Source organism: Balaenoptera physalus, assembly GCF_965194825.1.
Source record: "Balaenoptera physalus genome assembly, chromosome: 7".
NCBI classification, from domain to species: domain Eukaryota; kingdom Metazoa; phylum Chordata; class Mammalia; order Artiodactyla; family Balaenopteridae; genus Balaenoptera; species Balaenoptera physalus.
This window is the reverse complement of record NC_138886.1, coordinates 19,948,527-19,968,624: the sequence shown is the minus strand read 5'-3', so window position 1 is coordinate 19,968,624 and position 20,098 is coordinate 19,948,527. Positions and strand designations below refer to the sequence as shown.

Here is a 20,098-nt window from a genome sequence, read left to right as displayed (position 1 = left end):
GGAGCCAATTGTGCTAGAAACAGAGCACTGAAGAGAGGAAGGATCTGCCTGGCCTCAGTCTCCCCACTTACCCACAGCCCTCTGTGCTGGTGATGATGATGATGATGGTGGTGATGACGAGCATTTATTAAGGGCTGACTCAGTGCCAGGCAGGCCCCATATCAAGTGATTTGTGTATTGCCTTTCATTTCATTATCAGAACAGCTCTGAGGAGTGAGTCTGATTATCCCTATTTTCAGAAAGAATTGAAGCTGAGAGGTGAGTGTCTTTGGCAAGGTTCCCTAGAAACAAAGCCTGAGACAGAGAGACCAGATGTGTGGTTTAGTGATAAAACCTGGAAGGGAGGGAGGGCTGCCAGGGGGAGCGGGACAGGGAAGGGAAGGATTGAGGATGTGGGTTCTGCAGTGCGGACGGCACGACGGGCACCGGCGGGCTTTGGTACCAGCATCTCAAGGAGGCCACTGACTCGCGTTACTTGGGCTGGGTGCCCAGCAGGCAAAGGGAGCAGCCTGTAGTGACGTCATCTGAGCTCACCAGGCTGCAGCATCTGGGGGCTTCTGAGGGGCTTCTGGGGGTCATCAGGGGTCTGGCTGAGTGGGAAGGGCCCTCCTGGCTAGAGGCTGAGCCTGTGTCTTCCAGCTCCTCTCCTGGCCTGTCCTTGGTGTGTGTGACAGTGTGTGTGCTGTGTGACTGTGTGTGACCATGTGTGTGCACGTGTGTGTTCTCCTCTCTCTCCTTGGCCCATTTCTCCTTCAGTTTCTCTGCCTGTATCTCAGAATCTCTGACCCCTCTCTCGCTCTCTTCCTGTGATGTTTCTTTCCTCCTTTTTTTTTTTGGGCCGTGCCATGCATCATGCGGGATCTTAGTTTCCTGACCCGTGATTGAACCCGTGCCCCCTGCATTGGGAGCTTGGAGTCTTAATCACTGGGCCACCAGGGAAGTCTCTCTCCTCCATTTAAGACATATATTTCTCCTGGTGCCATCTGTCGTGCTCTTTTTCTGTCCTCTCTCTTCTTGTACATGGCTCTGTCTTCTCTCTCTCCACTTCTCTTTAAGTTTCCAGCTTCCTTTCTGTCTGCCTCTCTGAATTCTGTCTCTTTTTGTCTTTTCCTGCCTCCATCTCTGTCTCTTTGCCTCTTTCTCTCCTGTCCCTGCCCATGGCTGGGCCTGATACTGAGGGTCTGAGGACTAGGGGTGCCTGCATCACTTCTCCATTGGGTTTTCTCTTTTCTTTTCTTTGGTTTTTTCTCCTTTCTTCTGTTTCTTTTTCTCTTTTTTCTTCTTTCTTCCTTTTTTTCTTTCTATGAGTTTGGTTTTTAAGATTCCACATAAATGTGAGATCATACAGTATTTGTCTTTCTCTGTCTAACTTATTTCACTTACCCTAATGCCTTCAGGGTTTATCCACGTTGTCGCAAATGGCAGGATTTCTTTCTTTTTTATGACTGAATAATATTCCATGGTACATATAGAGATGCAACCACTTCTGATTGGCTTGTGTCCCACCCCATCCCCAGCCGTCCCTGAGCTGTGATTCCAGGCCAGAATCCACGCAGACAGCAGCCTTTGGCCAGCTCTGTTCAAGATGGTGGGAGGGGTTCAATGCAGAACAAAGACAAGGATGATGCTAGACGCCCAGTTGGAGGTACGTGGTCATCAGCACCAGGGAATCAGGACCTGGCTCTATAGGAGGGGAAGCCCAATGCTTGTATTTTCAGATCGAGAACCAAGGCCTGGAGGAGGTGGGTGGAGGGCTTTGGGGGATTGGTGGACAGACTTGTTCAAGGTCTCATAGTGAATTTGGCAGGTTCAAGGCCAGAAGTCAGGGCTCTGGGACTCCAAGCCCGGTGCTTTTTGCACAGCTGCCAGAGGCCTCCTCATAACGTGTGGCTGTTCTCTCTCCCTAGCAGCTCTCAAGACCCTTCCCAGGGCTGCAGGCAGGGCCAGGGAAGCATTGAGCCAATCAGGCCTCTCCCAAATACCCCACCCCCTTTCCAAACCCCTCCCTCTCAACATAGCCACTCCAACTGAGCTTTAATTTCCAAGACCTCACCTCCTTGCCAACCCCGCAAACCATACCCGAGCCGTGACCCATTCCTCTGGGGTTCTGCTCTTATCTTTGTTAGCAAGGAGCCAGCCAGCTGCTCCAATAAATCTTCCAAGGTAAAGTGCAAATAAGTGTGCTTGGGACGATGAGCTTGTGAGGTAGTAATTGGTGCTGTGATCTGTGTGCTTCTTCCTTCATTCCCGGTTCAAGCAGCTGGTCAGCCCTCAAGATGCTCTGGTGGCTGGAGTTTTGGGAGAGCCGAACGCTGGGGCTGCTTGATGTAAAGTCTTGTGTGAGCTCAGAGAGGAGATAAGGGTCCAAGAGGGGAAGGGAAGAGGCGAGGAGGAGGAGAAAGTTGGCATTGGTGGGTCCTCGGGTTGGTGGGAAACAGATAAAGCCTCAGAGGGGATGCTCCACGGTGTCCCTAGGAAGACTGGATGCAACACATTGGTTTCTTAGCTTCCTACGTCCAGTGACCTGTCACCAGGTCACTGGACGTAAAGGGACATCTGGCACAGACAGTGTGCACCTCAGTGGCCACAGATGGGAGCAGAAGAACAGAGAGATCTCCCAAAACGTATTACTCTGCATAAGACCCCAGGACCTTTGCATGACCAGAACCAGGATAGGGGGATGTAAAGGAGCCTCAGTAATGACCAACACTGAATTTCCTGCCAGCACGGTGATGCACGGACTCAAAGTTGGAATTTAGTTTATTCAAAGAAAATAGAGGAAGGCCATATTTCTTGTACCCTGTGTTGTGGACTGAGATTTAGCCTTTGTGCATGTTGAATAAATGAGTTAGACAATGAAAGAAGAATGAAGGATCCCTCTCTCCCCTCCAGCTAACACAGTCTATCCAGAGACCTCTGTCTAAAGGAGCATCTCCTACAGATGGGGTTTCCAACAAGGGTAGGCCACGGAAGGACATATTTTGAGGCTGACAGAGTCTCTGAATCACCCAGATATGGATGAAACAAGCTATGACTGGGTCCAGGGACAAGCCCACCTCCTCTGGTTGCTGAGTCACTGGGGAACACACTGCCTGAGGAGACATAGTTACTGCCTCTCTTTCTCTCTGTCCTGTGTGAATGGATGCTGATGGAGGAGACCAGGGCATTGGCTGCCACAGCGGCATCCTTGTCTACACCTGGTGATGTGGGCTGGGTGGGGCTGGGTGGGATTACGTAGGGGCCAAGTGGGGAGATGGCTAGGAGAAGGTCAGAAGGCAGGCCAGGCTCTGGAAGCCTCGGGGCCAGGAATGCTGCCCATCACAGAAGGAGGAGTGGTCAGGCAGCCACACAGGTTGCCTTTGCGCATAATCCCTGCTGGGACTGAATGCCCCCTTGTGTGAGGTCCTTGTCTGCGCTGAAGTAGGTCACAGAGTTGAAGGATCACAGAAATCTTAGCCTCAGAAGCATGGAATCATAGAAGCCAAAAGGCAGTGCCAAGTAGGATTCCAGGATTTTAGAGCCTCAGAGCCCTGGCATCAAAAGGCATGAGAAGTCTAACACTTTGGGCATGAAATTTTATGGCTCAAGTGATCTAGGAACCACAGAACCTCGCACTTGGATGACCCTTGGAGGTTCTCATGTCTGATATACTCCCCAGTGCAGCGTTCCCTTCTAGAAAGTTCTAGAAGGTAGCAGTCTTCTTCAGATAGGCAAGGAGGTGACAGCAAGGCAGGACGGGACACAGGAGGTTTCCGTGTGGGATGGTTTTAGGAGTTCTGGGTTGGAATTCCTGACCCAGAATGTCTGTGTCAGTGGCTATCTCAGAATCTGAAATTGCACCATTATCCATTCTTTCTCTGGATCTAGAAAGTCCTTTGGACTCCAAGGATCTGTTTTGCTGTAAACCACTTCTCAGATCAGAACTGCCTCTCAGGACCTCCTCTACATGGGCTCTGATGAGCGAGGCAACTCTAGATCCAGACGGGACCCTCCCCCCAACCCAGCACCACCTCTGGGTCCTCCTTTTCTTTACATTGCCCACCCAGCTCCCGGCAGGAAACCAGCTGGCTGGGAGAGGCAATTCCAACAGTCCTGAGGCTGGCCACGGTGTACAGTGTGGTCCCGCCTCTAATCCCACCACCTCCTGGGGGCAGGCGACATGGGCAGCAGCCTATAATTTGGGGGTGGGAGATGGGACGCCCAGGTCAGCTTTGACCCGGGGGTCCCCAGAGGAAGGGAGTGGTCCAGGGGTTTGGAGAATCAAAGCCTTCCTCTCAGCTCCCTTGGTGACCATGAAGATAAAAATATTTATGGACAATTTTCCTCTCTCTGGGGACGGCCGGGCACAGAACAAGGCTGTTTTTTTCCTTGGCTGTGGCTGACCTCTCAGGATGCAGGGAGCTGAGACAAACACAGGTTGTTTATGGGGTCTGCAGCAGCTCCACAGACACATGCTGCATACAGTTTCCCCTTTTCAGCTTCTGGCAAGTTGCCCAGAGGAACAAGGGTGGGTTTCTGTCTTCTGTTAGCTTAGTTCTTGGTGGGGCTGGAGGGATTTTTTTTTTTTTTTTCCCTGAGAGATGGGGTGAATGTGTTATGGTGAATAACATGTTTCCCATAATTTGCCTTTTGAAAACACAAGGAAATTTGCGTATGTGGCTGCAACAGCCTGGACAGAGAGCCTTCTGGCCCTTCATTTCCCCACCGTGTCAGACTGCTCGAACTCAATAAACACTTGTTGACTGAATGAATGGGTCATAGAAATGGCAAGCCAGAGCTGGAAGGAAGGCCCCCTGGAGATCCTCTGGGCCAAACTGCTCAGATTTCAAGCAGGGAAACTGAGGCCCAAAGAGGGGGAAGGGATGGAGGCTGCATAGAGTGGTAGATTTCACAGCTTATGATGATGACAATAATAACGATAATAATAATAATAATAATAATTATTATTATTATAAATCTTTTCTGGGCGTTGGGTGTTTTCCAATTTACCAAAAGCTTTCCCATTGGCCAGACTCCCAGCAAGACTGTGGAGGAGGCAAGAAAAAGATTAGAATTCCCTGTGTCATGGACCAGAGAAAAGAAGTTCAAAGCTATCAAGCAACTTGCCCACTCATCCAGAAAGGGGTGAGGTGGAGTTCAGGAACAATTTCAGGCTTTTTTTCCCATTTGGGTGTGAAGTCCACCCCAGACTCAGCCTGACATTAAATCCCAGCTCTGCCACATGTGAGCTGTTGAAACAGCTCACGGCACCCATCCAAGCCTCAGTTTCCCCATCTGTAATTTGGGGCTTGCACTCTCGAGAATGGCACCAGAGAATGGATACGAACCCACCTTGGAAATTGTCAAGCAAACGGGGGGTCCCATTGCTAGAATTATGATGTGTCAGTGGCTCCTTCCATCTATCCAAGGGAGACAGCATTCTGATTCCAGCTCTTGAGATAAAAATAGCTTTAAGGGGAGGGGAGCAGCTCCCCAGGATATCTGGGCAGGATAAAAATAACCCTCAAGAACAGCTGGCTCCTTTTCTTCACTTTGGTATTCACCCACAGTCTTCTGATCTCTTATTCGGTTTCCCAAGTCGACCTACCATCCTAGGCAAACAGTCCTCCTTGTTCTGGGGCCAGGCGGTGGCAAATATATTCCAGGCTCTGGGAGTAGAGGCTTTGGAAGCGAGAAATATGGGTCCCATCCCACTTCTGTTTACAACTCTCTGTGTGGTTCCAAGCAAGTCGTTCTCAGAGTCCCATTCTTCCTCCATACTGTGCTGTCCAATAGAACTTACTCCAAGGATGGAAATATTCTATGTCTGTACTGTCCAATACAGTAGCCACTAGCTGCATATGGCTTTTGAACCCTTGCATTACTGTCAATTTTTCCCTTTAGGTCTGTTAGTATTTGTTTTACCTATTTAGGTGCTCTTATATTGGGGGCATACGTGTTAATGAGTGTAATAGTCTCTTCTTGAATTGATCCCTTCATCATTATATAGTGTCCTTCTCTGTCTTTCTTTACAGACTTTGTTTTAAAGTCTATTTTGTCTGATATGAGTATTGCTACCCCACTTTCTTGTCATTTCCATTTGCATGAAATATCTTTTTCCATCCCCTCACTTTCAGTCTATGTGTGTCTTTCGCCCTGAAGTGAGTCCCTTGTAGGCAGCATATCGTAGATTCTTGTTTTTTTTTATCCAATCTGCCACTCCATGTCTTTTGATTGGAGCACTTGCCTATTGAACATTTGAAATGTGGCTAGCATGACTAAGAAACTTAACTTTTATTTTATTTTTTAATTTTATGGAATTTAAATTTAAATAGCCACATGTGTCTAGTGACTACGATATTGGCCAATGCAGGCTTTTAAATGGAGATGGGATGAGCACCTGCCCCGAGTCCTGTGGTAAGGATTGATAGCATGTATGTAGAGCCTAGCACGGAACAGATGCTCACTGCTTGTTTACGCCTCCCTCTCCCCCACCCCCTTGAAATGTGGATTTTTACAAGTGTCTTGGAGCTGAAGAATCCCCCTTTGGGAACATGCAACTCCTCTTTGAAGACTGGTGGAGAGGTGAATGGAATGGTGGGAGGAAAGGGGCTTCTGTGCTGGGTGGGCTGGGAGAGCAGGAAGCATGTCCAAAGCAGATGACAAGGCCAGGTCAGAGTTAAGGACAAAAATGGCTGCACCTGCCCATTTCTACCTCCACTTTTTTACTTTCATGGGTACCAGTACTCAAAAGGGGTCTATCTTAGAAATTCCTTTTCTTTGCATAGATGTGGTTCAGATCATGGACTCTAGAATCAGATGGTTCCTAGATTAGAATTTCAGTTCTATCAGTTACTAGCTGTGTGACCTTGGGCAAGTTGCCAGCCTCTCTGTTTCCCATCTGTAAAATGGGTAGAATAATTCCTACCTCTGAGGGTTTTGTGAGCAATCAGTGAGCTAATGTGTGCAAAGCTCTGTGCAGTGGACCCAGCACATAACAAGTGCTTAAGAAACAGAAGCCATGGCCAATTTTGTAGAAATAAAGCCCTTTAACTCCCACCCCAACTGGAGTCCAGTGAGATGCCTGAGAAGCCAATGATGGGGTATCTCCAGAAGACCTATTTTTGGGTGATCGTCATGGTGAAGAAGGGACCAGGCACAGGAACAAGTCCTTGTACCCTCAGATGGCAGATAACCCATCAAACTGAGCTGGAAGCCATCCTGAAGTATCTAGCATTTCTGTTGATCCTGCCAAATGGCAGTCTCCTGGGACCCAACCAGAGATGGGAACTCTGCTACCTCTTGAGGTAGGTGATACAAACTGATAGAAAGTCTTTCCTGGGATCCAAGGGACGCCTGTCTTTCTGTGATGTCCTGCCCTTGGTTTTCGTACAGGCTCCACTTTCCAAATTCAAATTCCTTCCATCGCTGCCTCAGGTGGGAGGTGTCTGCTGATTGGTCCTAGTGAAAATACCCAGCGCAGGGGCTGGCTCACCCGGGTCAAGGACAGGGTTAATCTTTTTTGAGTTGGAGGAGCTGAAACTCAAAAGCTCCAAACCTGCCCCCAGTTAAGAACAGAGGATGTCTTTCATCAGCGTGTCTTATTTTGTGGGCAAGGGAACTGAGGGGTTGTTGTTTTATCCATCTGTTCATCCACTCCCTCGCTGAAAAATAATTATTGAGCACCTACTGTGTGCCAAGGAACACAGAAATAAATTCCTGTCCCCTAGGTTTATAAGCTGGTAGGGAGACAGCTGTTTCAACTGTGATTATAATGGTGTGATATGGGCTATCATGTCAGGGATGGAACTAGGGTGAAGTGAGTAAAGCAGTTTTCTGAGGAACAAAATTTAATGCAATGCCAAAAAACTCAGTCATCAAGATAGATAATATTTTACTGTAATATTTTATTTTATTTATTTATTTTTTTTGGCCTTGCCGTGAGGCTTACGGGATCTTAGTTCCCCGGCCAGGGATTGAACCCAGGCCACGGCAGTGAAATCACCGAGTCCTAACTACTGGACCACCAGTGAATTCCCTGTAATATTTTTAAAAATCAAAATGAATGCAGAAAAATCATGATGAACAAAAGATAAAACTTTTAAATGAAGACAGGATCAAAATGACTGATTTTTCCTTTTGCCTCAGGCTGTAATATGGCTTGGCTCAGCACTGTATTATGGGGGATGTCGGAGGGCTGCTGTGGGACAGAAAAGGCAGGCAGGTGATCCAGCCAGTGACGTGCTGGAATGAACTCATATCGGTTTGCGCATTCCTTCCCAACCCTGCACTCAGAATCTGGCAGATGCTAAGAATCCGGGTTTTCCCCTCCCTTTCTGGAGAGCCGATTGTTAACTATTTGCCAGCAACCCACTATATCCAGCCTGCATTGGGGTGGGGGAGGGCCTTTAAGAAAATTTTCCCGGAAAAGGAGATACCTTCCAAATTTTGCAGGATAAGAATCTAGAAAAGGAGAGAAAGAACATCCCTCTAAAGGAGGAACTCCATATGTAAAGCACCAGAGGAGTGGGGGAGAAATGTGTATTGTTTTTAGGAAACTGCAAGGAGCGGAGTGTAGTTGGAATAGGTGATGCTGCAGAAGAAGGAAATTTCAAGAAGGCAGAGAAGGTCACAGCACCAAGTGATGCCCCAAGACTGAGTAAGATCTGGGATTGTGCTGGGGGAGGAGACTGCAGATCTAGGGGACGAGGAGGACACTCCCTACTTCTGCAGTGTCCAGACTACCAGCCCAAGCAGGAGACCTCAGTGGTGAGCTAATAACTAACAAGATCTCTGGGGGAAAAAGCCCTGATTTATTACATTGGCCAATTTCAGAAGTGTAAGTACTCCCACCCTGGCCAATTTCAAGCTGCCAGTGTATGTCACTGAATGTCGAGTTAAGCAGAGATGCTCGGTAACACATCATTATATAGTATGTCCACCCTCCACTTACAACAGATGTAAATAATTTCAAGAACACAGATAAAGTGCACTAAGATAACTAGAAAGAGATGAGTTTTGAGTGTTTGTTACTTTGTTTTTAATATAATTTGCTTTTAAAATTTTAAGTTTATGCAATCTAATTCTTAATAAGAGCTTGACAGCAGCTCACAAACCTCCTGAAAATTTAACCAGCTGCTCTCCTGAGCCAGTCAGAGTAGGCATGGGCCGGCTCCAGCACACCAGTGGGAGAAGAGATTTTGGTCCTTACTTTCCGTGTGTCCATGGTGGGGCGGTGCTTTCTGACTCCCTGGGCTTCATTTTCCCCACTTGAGAGACTGGATCAGCTTTATCATGACGTGCTCTTTGCCCTGGCCCTCTGTGCACAGGGACATGGATCTACGCCTCTGGGTGGCTTCCCGGGATGAAGCTGCAGTCCCTGGGACATCAGAGAGTCCAAAGCAATCAAGATTCTCAGATCTTCATCCAGGAAAAAGGACAGCCCGGGGCCAGTTTTGGCCCCAAGTTTTCATGTCTTCATCACTTCAAGAACTACTGTTTTATTCTGAAGGATTGGCACCTAAACGATCTGAGAATATTACAAAAATAATGATAGTAATAAATACAACCTATATTTGTTATACTTTTACCATGTGCCAGACACTGTTCTAAGTGCTTTATATATATTAACTCATTGAGTCCACATTATAGGCACAAGGTTGGTAATATTATTATACCAATTTAAGAGATGAGGATGCTCAATAAAAATAAATAGATAGGGGCTTCCCTGGTGGCGCAGTGGTTGAGAATCTGCCTGCCAATGCAGGGGACACGGGTTCGAGCCCTGGTCTGGGAAGATCCCACATACCATGGAGCAGCTAAGTCCTTGCACCACAACTACTGAGCCTGTGCACAAGAGCCCGCAAGCCACAACCACTGAGCCCACGAGCCACAACTACTGAAGCCTGCGCACCTAGAGCCCGTGCTCCGCAACAAGAGAAGCCACCACAATGAGAAGACTGCACACCACAACGAAGAGTAGCCCCCGCTTGTCGCAACTAGAGAAAGCCTGCATGCAGCAATGAAGACCCAGCGCAGCCAAAAATAAATAAATAAAGTAAATTAATTTAAAAAAAAAAGAAAAACTGCAGAAAATAAGGAGAAAATACCCCTCGGTGAATAAATTGCCCAGCCCGGGGAAAGAGGAGTAGTAATCACCCATCTCTGATTATCACCATTTTTTTTTTACCAATGCAAATGCGTGTGTGCGGGTATTAGTACATAGGGTCCTGTGCTAATGACAGCAGTTAGACAGGGTTCAAGGGCTGACAGTCTCACAGGGCTCAAAACAACAATGCTTACATATCTGCAGTTCCTTGCAGGAAAACGGTGCAATCTAGCAACTGCACTAGGGTGAGAATATTCTTCACAGCCAAAGGCTGCCTCACAGCAGGGCTCTGGAGAGGCCAGGTGTGAGCCCCAATTGTCCTCCCTTTGAAGGGCCAGACCAGGGTGCACTTTTTCTCTCAGATCAGTGACCACTAACTTGTACATGGAACGCCCCAAAACCAGGGAACCCCCAAATGGAGTCTCAGTTGGGGTTTCTTATCCCCAGCCGGTCATGTAGGCATATTCTTGCTAGCAAACCAGCCCCAATGGCAGAGGCTTCGGGGATCTCACCAAGACCGGGTACAACGCGTTAGTCTCACTGTTATCAATCAACAACACTGAAACGTGAACTGCCTCCAACTCATGGGGACAAAGTAACACTATTAATCAGTATGGCCATCAGTATGACCAGTGGTCAATGTCCTATAGTCACGGGTCCTTAAGCAAAGATGAGAGAAGCATATTTAACAAACAACAATTCAGATAAGCTGAAACGATGGACCATGCTTAGAAAAGGCTCCATTTAGGAGGACAAAACTTTACTGCCCCAGAGGAGGCACATGAGAAAAAGTTAGAGGTTCTCAGTGGTCATCAGCTTAGTGTGAATGCTGTGGTGTGTTACCAAAAACGGTAATAGGCACTTGGGTCAAATTAATAGAAGCATAGAATATATATTGGGGGAGGTGATAGTCTTGCTCAACTCCATGCTCGTCAGATGCCACCTGGACTTTTGAGCTTTGCTGTAGTCACTTGGCAGTAGTTGGAGGAGATGATTCTGGAAGATATGACACTGGTGCCAGATGAATAGTGCCAGACGAGGAAACGAGAATGCTGGGCCTGGAAAAAGGATGCCTTAGGGGGTGGGGTTTTTACTTTCAGAGTGATTTCAGCCATGGAGTCAGGCTTTAGTTGATTTCAGAGCTGCTGTTCTCAACAGCCATTGTATAGGGGCTCTGGCTTGATGATACTTGGACACGCGTCTGAAGAGCTCTTTGCAGAACTGGTTTCTTGGGTGGAAGGGGGAGTAGTGTGTGTGTGGCTCCTCTGTCTTCACTTTATGACAAGGAGAAGCATCCAAAGGCATTTGCATTGGTCATCTTTTCCTGGAACTACCCACAAGCAGGAATGTATCACATCGCATGGTCTGGACATGGGGTTACGAGGTGGCCAAGCTCTTGGAGTGCAGGTTTCAGCTGGTGGAGGGGATGACGACTCTAACACAGCTGTCTCTCCAGCATGTTTGACAGCACATCTGCCACTTAGGAGTTTGCTGAGGACATTGTGGAACTGTGGACTGGATGCATTTTCAACTCTTTCAAATTCACTCAGTGGGCCCCTCCCCAGCAGGCTCTGATTGACTACTCCTTGGGCTGTGAAGAGACCCTCCCCCCCCCCCCGATGTCACCACACACACAGGTCCTGGTATATTGTAATGAGCACTTGGGACCACAGTTCTAGCCTCATTTCTCTCACCTCGCTGCTGGGTGAACTTGGGCAGGACCCTTCCCTTTTGGGATTTGGTTCCTTGTCTCTAAACTGGAGATGCAGCCATCTGTGCTGTTTCATGGGGTTGTTGTGTGGAAACTTGAGATGCTGGCAATGAAGTTGTTCTGTGCTATTATTGTCGTTGTTGTCATTGCAATCCCCTGGTCTGTCTGGTACAGACCGAAGTTCCTGTTCCCCTGCTACATCAGCTAGGATGCTTTCAGCTGGCAGCGAGACAAAACCCTACTAAAAGTGTTTTAGACAGGAGGGACACTATTGTTTTGAGAAAGGACAGCCCAGGTGTGTGTGTCTGATTCAGCATCTCAATAATGTCCTGAAGGACCTCGTTTCTTTCTGCCTATAACTCCTCTCACATCTCAGTGGCTGGTTTGTGGCTTATGTCTACACCCAAGCCACTCACTGGCCAAGAGAAGGAGACCACCATGGTGGGCTTAGTAGAAGCGGGAGTCAACCCTTACAGCTTGAGAGGGATGCAGTCTCCACTGAAGGATGAGGCTGCTTAGAAGGGGGCAGATGAAGATGGAATTCTCTTAGCAAGGATGAACCAAACAGTGTCTGCCCCAGTCACGGGGATGTCCTAGCATGACGGTCAACCAGTCTCCAGCCCTGCTTCTGTTCCCTCCCTTATTCCCTCCCTCCGTCCCTCACCTCTCCCTTCCTCCATTCCATCCTTGTTCATCCAGCATTTACTGAAGGCCTATTGTGGGCTACCACTGAGTGAGCCCCGGGGATTCTATGGAGATAAGGCATAGCCATGGCCTTGAGGAGGTCCAGTTGAGTAGGTGCATGAGATAAATATACACCCTGATGTGAAATGGCGGGATAGGGGCAGGGCAGGGTACAGCTGTGGGAATCCAGTGAAGAAGGACATTCCAGCAGAATTGGTGACAGGAGTGAAGGCCTGAAAAGTCTCAGAGCTCATCAACTGCTTGGTCTTCACTCTTGGCTGCAGGGATGGCCCAGAACTCATCACAAACTCCCTGTTCGGTACAGCCAATGGTTCCAGACAGATCGTCAGAGAGAGTCCAGAGAACTTAACTTGCCACAGCTCTCACATCTGGAAAATGGGTCTAATTCTTCCAACGCTGACTGAATGGATGGAAGGATGAGGAGATAGGTTTGACTGTCCACAGTTAGACATCAGTGTAGGAGGCCTGGCTTCTCACCCCAGCCCCCCCATTGATTCTGTGTGACCTTGAGAGCATCAGGCACCCTGTCTCTGAGCCTCAGCTTCCCCACCTGTAAAATGAGGAAATTGAGTTAGGTGGCACTAGGGGCTCTTCCAGGACTGAATTTCTTTGGGGGTCCCCACATTTGGGTCAATATCAACCCCCGCAAAATAATCTTTGGACATCTCCCAACCCTCTGCCACCTGGCCCAGCCCTGAGGAAATAAAGCAAGACTGGGGAGCAGGGCGATGGCCCCGGGGAGATGGTCTGGGATGCCCAGACAATGGGATCACGTGCCCAGAGGATGTGCTCTCTCTTGGATAGTGGCCCAGGAGCTTCCCTGGCTTCAGCCCTCATTCCTCTTGGTGGAATGATTGTTTCTGGGGTCTTGGCAGCCGACAGGCCAGAGTGACGTGGCCCCAAAGGCAGAACCCAAGCCCTGGGAGACAGGCGGGCAGTGGTAACAGCCAACACCAGCTCCAACCTCCTCCCCTGGGGAGGAGGACTAGACTGGCATTGCCTGGAGGGGACAAAGGGAGGGGACACTCTTGGAGGCTGCCTCTTTCTCCAGCTTGGAGTTCAGGTCAGTTTACTGAAATGCTTTATCCTGGGTGCTGGGAACACAGCAAGGAGCAGGATGGAGTATGATTGGTGTATCTGCAGCCCCTGAAACTGGCCCTGCCGCATGGCACGTGCCCAACGAGTAATTGTTGAGGAGGGAGGATCCTGATGTAGGAGAGAGAGCAGGTGGCAGGAGGGGCTGCCCTGCTCTAATCTGGCAAACTTTACTCTCACGCATGTATCCCTCCCTCCCTCCCTCCTTTCCTTCCTTCCTTCCTACCCTCCTTCCCTCCTACCTTCCTTCCGTCATTCACTCAGCATTTATGGAGTACTTCCTATGTGCCAGGCAACGTGTTTCGTGCTGTTGTCAGAAACTCAGCAGGGCATCTGCTCACAGCAGGGACCACAGCTTGTATTTGCCTGTTACCAGTGCCCAGCTCAGGGCCTGATGCACGGTAGCGTCTCCTGATTGGCTGAGTGACCAGGGAATGAATGACTCTGTTATTAGGTGTGCACTGTGTGCACACGTCCTATGGGACATGCAAGCCCGATGCGAAAGGAAGGCCCGTCCCGGTGTGCCCAGCAGTGTCAGGCATTGGAAAATTGGGGACTAATACGTGGCATCCAAGTTCTCCTCCCAGTTCTGCGGTACCAGTGAAACAAGTATGAGTTGAGGCAGCACTTCCTGACCTGCGTTATCTGTCTGTCTCCTTGCTCATCTCCTCCTGCAAACGCTGGAGAGCAGGAAGCACAGCCTGGCGCACAGTGGGTCCTCCGGAAAAGCTTGGTGGATGAATCGGTGGAGACTGATACCAGGGCAGTGTACAACCCTCTTTCTGCAGGCAGACTTCATCTAGTGATTTAGTCAAACATTTATTGAGCCCCTACTAAGTGTCCATCACGGAGGCTATTGAGATCAACAGTTTCTCTCAAGGCAGATGCGCCCCAGAGAGCAATGGGTCCATGGCTGCTCTGCTGGGGCAGAAAGTAAACTACGTGCCTTGGAAAGTCCTCACCAGGCCGGGAATTCCTATCCTTCTGCCTCGTCCCCAAAACATCTCCATGGGCCTGCGGGCAGTGTCCACCCTGTTCCCAGGCTCATCGCCTCTGCCCCTTTTTGGCTGGCTGGTGAGTACCCCATCCCTTTCACAGGGTGGGTAATTGCTCAGTCAGTGTCTTCTGGATCCAACTTTCATGAAGACTGTTTGTGCCCAGTCGCTGGTGCTGTGCCAGGAACCTACTTGGCAGGAAGACTGGGTGTGAAGAGGCAGTGGAGGCAGGAAACAAGGTCCTTTCCCGAGAGTTCTTATCAGTGTCCATATCTGATCTTTTCAGCTGACCACGAACTCCTGGAAGGCCATGAGGCTCGTTTCTCTTCCAACCTAGGAAAACGCAGGTAGCCCTCAATAATTATTTACTGCATTGGATTGATTATTTACAGCAGTCTCCTACTCCCAAGCTCAAAGGGCACATGCTGAGGATCATGTTCAATGCACCTATTTTACAGATGAGGAGAGTGAGGCTCAAAGGGGACACCATCAACCTCTGTGGGCTTTGGGGGTTTCCCATGGGTCTTTTGGGCTTCTCTCATTAAAGCAAGGCTCCCTGGGGCTCACCATAGCATACTCAGATTTGGGAGTGAGATTTGGAAAGAACTTGGAATTCAGCCACTGACCTGCTGCCTGATCTTTGAGGAAATGCATCCCCTTGCCTGGAAATGTCTTTCTGGCCAGTAAGTTGCACATCATCACCCACACGGTGCAGTGGGGAGAACTGGATGGTTTCTTCACTGGGCTCCCCTCACTCCTCCTCCAAAACCAGCCTGAAATCTGCTCCCACCATCCGGGCCCTTTTGTAACTCTTTCACTTGAGCTGTCTTCCCCAATGGCTGCATGTTTATCCAACATACACTTCGGGACCCAAAGGCCACCTCTTCCTGGGAGCTTTCCTTGGTTTCTCTCCATCCCTTAGTCTGCTTGACAATTCAATTCATCTGTATCTCTCTGATAGCATCTATCACATTCTTCTTGTGTTATCTTTATGTGATTGCAGGGGATTCTCTGTGACATGGCAGTGTCTGATGTCTCCTATCCAGGCCCCCTTCCTTGACCCAAGTTGCGGACCACATTACAAATATGTGTGCCCAGAAAGCAGGACTATGTACAAATTTCTTTGTCTTCACTCCATAGTGGCAGACCCTCTGCCCCCAGCTTTGTACAGGGGTTTGCACACTGTAGGAGTTAAAGAAATTCATTTAAATTATTAATGGTTTGAGCATCTATTGTATCCCAGGCTCCATGCTGGGTGTGGGGACACAGTTAGATCTGACCATGACAATACCATGTGACGTGTGCTACAATACGGGTGTGGAGCAGAGCTTTGAACTGCACCTAAAAGGACAGAGAGTCTGTGAACAGGCAGAAAGGGGGTTTCGGGGAGAGAAGAGCCTGGGAGGAGACAGCATGGAAATGAAATACACCAGCTTGTCCAGAGCCTGGGTCCAGGCATCAGAGAGAGTGGAGCTCACTGCGCAGAATATGAAGTTGGAGAGGCTGGCAAGGATCTGCTCAGAACCCTCTAGCGGCTAAGATTTAAATCATCATGCTCAGCTGCAAAGACAGGAATCAGACTACCTGGGTTCGAATCCCACCTCCACCACCTAACAGCTTAGTGATCTCAGGCAAGTTACTTAACCTTTCAGAATCTCAGTTTTCTCATTTGTAAATGGAGATAACAGGCCTCCCATAAGCGGTGGCACTTAGAACAGTGCCACACCTGGCTCAGCAGAGGCACGTGAGCTGCAAAATACTAGGGGATGCCAAAAACCCTTAGTAATGGAGTTTTACATCTAAGGGGGGGGGGCCCAAAAAAACGCCTAAGTAATCAAGATACATAATATTTTAATGCAATACTTTAAAAATGCCAAAATCCACGATGAACAAAATACCAAAATTGTAAATAAAGGCAGGATCTCTCTAGTGCAAGGGATGCAGCTCAAAATACATCAACGATTATCGGACTGGAAGTTCTCAGCCTTCAAGAGCCGTGGGCTTCTGAAAACCTGAAGAGAACCGGTGGCCCCTCTCCCCCAGAAGAATGCACAAACAGGCACAATTTGTGCAGATTTTCAGGTGTTCCTGCACTTCTGGGGCTCGGCCAGGTGGAGGTTAAGAGCGCAGCTTCAACGTGGACGTGCCTGGGTGGTTCCATGCGCCGTCCAGCCGCCTGCGGGTTCCCCAGCACCACGCTGGGCCTCCCTCCTGGCAGTCACCGGTGCTCTGCCCCCTGCAGGAAGCAGCGCTCGGCTACGCGGCTTCTTTTTCTAGCTTGCTTGGCTCGCGCGTCGGCCCTCCCACCCCCTTCGGCTTGGGACTTTTCCTAAAGTTGCTGAAACCAGACACCTTGCTCGACCGAGCCCGCGTGCAGCCACGGTTTAAAAGGCCGCCTTCAGCGCCCCCTCCCCGCCCCCAGCGAAGACTTCAAAAGGCCCGGCGGGCGCCGCGGCCCCTGCACCTATGAACCGCCCCCCGCGCCCGGAGCCCGTGCCGGAGTCCGAGGACGCAGAGCGGCTGAAGTTCGAGCGCAGGCGGACCGGGCGGGTGGCGCAGCCCGGCGCGCCCATGCCCCTCCCGGTGCCGCTGCGCTCCGAGCGCCCGCGCCCAGTTTAGGGAAGGGGACCCCGTCCCCCCGCCCCCGCGCCCGCGCCCGGGGCTGCGGGGACCCATGAATACAAATGCCGTTAGGCGCCCGAGGAAGGACCGACCGTCCAGCCTCGCACCTAGGGACCCAGTAAGTGGCCCGGGGCTCCTGGAGCGCTGGGGGTACGGGTGTGTGTGTGCGTAAAGGTGCGCGCGTGTGGGGAGGGGGTGCACGTGCGAGGAGTGAGTGTGTTTGTGCCCGCGTGCGATGGGCACTAGCGGAAACCTGCGTGCAAGTGGGGGGTAGCACGCGTGTGTGCACTTGGGCTGTTACGTGTGCACGTGAAGATACGTATGAGAGGTGTGCACGCGGGTGTGTGCGTTGGGAGGATCTGGCTAGGCTAGGCTAGTGTGCATTTGTGCGCGTGTAAGCACTAATGTGCATGCGTCTGCGTGTGTGGAGTCCGGGTGTGCGCCAGAGTCCAGACACCCCAGGGTGTGTTTGTGTGAGCCCAGGAGGAGAGCGTGGCTGTGCCTGCATGTGAGTGAGTGTGAGTGTGTGTCTGAGTTTGCAGCAAGGGTAGATATGTGTGGGAATGTGTGTATGCACCAGGGAACAAGTCGTGGAAGTGGAGGCGGAGGGGGATTCTAATGCCAGGGCTCGAACTGGGGTTGTGGGTGTGCGAATTTGCCAGGTGTTTGTGGCGGCATCAAGGTGTGCAGTTCTGCGCTCCTTAGCGGGATCTGAGGGAGCCTTTGGTCTACTCTGGGGTGAGGAGGTAGGTTAAGCTCCCATTTCTTACTGCGTGGAGAGGAGAGAGAGAGGTGGCCAACACTGAACAAACGCACCCACTACGTGCCCAGGGAAGTCTGTCCTCCAGGGCGCCCTGAATCTGGGAGGAAAATAGGTGTGTGTATGTGTGTGGTAGAACACTGGTTGTTGTTTTCATGGGAGTCTGGACACTGAGTCCTAGTCCCAGATCTGTCCCTGGAACTCCGGGTTCCTTTCAGCAATAGTATCTGTCCCCTTTCCCCCTCTATCTTTGCCCCCAACTCGGGGACCCCCAGTCTCACGATCTAGAGGTCCCGAATCTCCGAACTGTGATCATCCCGCTGTACAGTCTTGGCCAACTCTTTTCTCTCTGTGAATCTCAGTTTCCCCATCTTTACAGGGGGTCTGGGGGGGTGGGGTGTCTTAGCGGGACAGTCGTGGGCCCGCGGAGGCTGTGTCCCCGGCTGAGGCCGGCAGGGGGCAGCAGGGGGCAGCAGAGGGCGGCCCGGCGCGGGGAGGAGAGAAGGTGGAGAGCCACCGCGGGCCGAGACTTTAAATCGCCTTCATTTCCCCCAAATCCTTCCTTTTCCTCTCCTCCCCCAGGCCGGCGGGGAGGCAGCTTCCACCGCCCTCCGCGCGCCCTCGCCCGGCCTTGCTCTGCCTCCGGGGACCGCCAGCAGCCCGCCTCCAAAAGTTTGATTTTTTTTTTTTTTTTTTCCCCCTGCTTCTTCTTCCTTTTTGGTGGAAGCAGAGAAGAGCGAGGCAGGGGCGAGCGCGGCGCCGGGACTCCTGGGACCATGGGCCTGGCGCGGGCGCCCGCGGGGCCCCGGCCGCGCTGCCTGCCTGCTCGGGCGCCCCTGGGAGCGGGACTGCGCTGGGGGCGCGGGGGCCGAGCGCTCTGAGCCCGCCTGGCGCGGCGGGGCGGGGGGCTGGCGGCCCCATGGGGCGCGCCCACACTTGCCCCCCGGGCTCGGGAGCATGAAGTAGGGGCCCGCCATGGGAGCGGGATCGGCGCGGGGGGCCCGAGGCACAGCGGCGGCGGCAGCGGCGCGCGGGAGGTGAGTACCGGCTCGGGGACGCCCCCTCCCCAGCTTATTGCGGCTCCGGAGGCGGGGATTCCCCGGCGCGCGGGACGCTTCCAGCGGAACGTCAGCTTCCTGCTCCTTCCTTCACCCCTGCGAGGCGGGCCGCCAAGGGTTAACGCGGGCAGCGCCCCCGGCCCGGCGAGGGTTGGCGAGAGCGCTGCCCGCCCTGCCCCGCCTGGTGCGGCTGCCCGATCGCCTTGGGGCGGGGGCCGAGCTGGGGAGGGTCCCATGCAGAGCCAGCCCCGGAATCGGGATTGGGGGGTGGGGGTGGCGCCTGGAGCGGCGGGCGGGGGGGGGGCGGAGGGGGGCTTTTTGGATGCTTGGGGGAGGGGGGGATCTCCATTTCTGTCTGTCTCGGTGTGTTCCAGTGTTGGTGTCCACAGGTCCCGAGCCTGTAAGTGTCTGTTTCCGTCGGTTCTCGGGAAACTTGTCTGCAAAATTCTAGGGCTGCAGGTCTCGGCTTCTGCTGCTGTCTCAGCGTCTGTGTGTCTTTGCACGTCCCCTGTTTCTGGAAATCTCCGCATGTGTGTCAGTCTGTTTGGGTCTGTGTGTCTCAGTGCTTCCCTGCTCGGGGAGGGGCAGGGGGTGGTCCTCAATTCCTGTCCCGCGTGTGAGAGAGGAAAAAGTGAGAGCTAGCATGTCAGGGCAGAAAGGGCCCTGGGAGATGACTAATTCGAACCCCTCGTTGCACAGATGTGAGACTCAGGGCCAGAGAGGGGCAGGGAATCTCCAAGGAGGGGCTGGGACCCAGAGGCTCTGGTTCCCAGCCTGTGGAGTAGGAGTTGTAAAGGAGTGAGCATGTGCAAGTGGGAGTCACCGCGTGTGGGTGTGTGTGGCCGTGAGCAGGATGGGAGCAGCCCCTCAGGGCCCTGTGGACTGTGGCTCATGCTTACGGCCCAGAGAAGCGCTCCCTGTCCATCCTGCCCCCAGGACCAGAGGACATTCCCAAGACGCTGGTCAGGGCTGTAGCTCCGCCCTTCTCCACCAGGCCCTGCCCCCTCTGCGCTGGAATCAGGGGGGTGATGCCACCCCCTCTCTTTCCCATGTCTTGGAAAAAGT

General features: G+C 51.5%; 1 protein-coding gene across 4 annotated transcripts in view; it reads left to right on the top strand.

Moving 5' to 3' along the window:
• The window catches only part of COL27A1 (collagen type XXVII alpha 1 chain), a 185,453-nt gene that overhangs the window by 23,886 nt on the left and 141,469 nt on the right, over nt 1-20,098 (top strand). The window contains exon 1 of one of the 4 annotated variants that reach the window (XM_082470256.1): nt 17,104-17,333. The exons of 2 other annotated variants lie outside the window; for them this stretch is intronic. In XM_082470256.1, the coding sequence (XP_082326382.1) occupies nt 17,278-17,333 (56 nt within the window). In that variant the 5' untranslated portion in view covers nt 17,104-17,277. Of the gene's footprint in view, nt 1-17,103; nt 17,334-18,473; nt 19,013-20,098 lie in introns of those variants that run through there. One more of the 4 variants, XM_082470255.1, reaches the window with a different exon arrangement.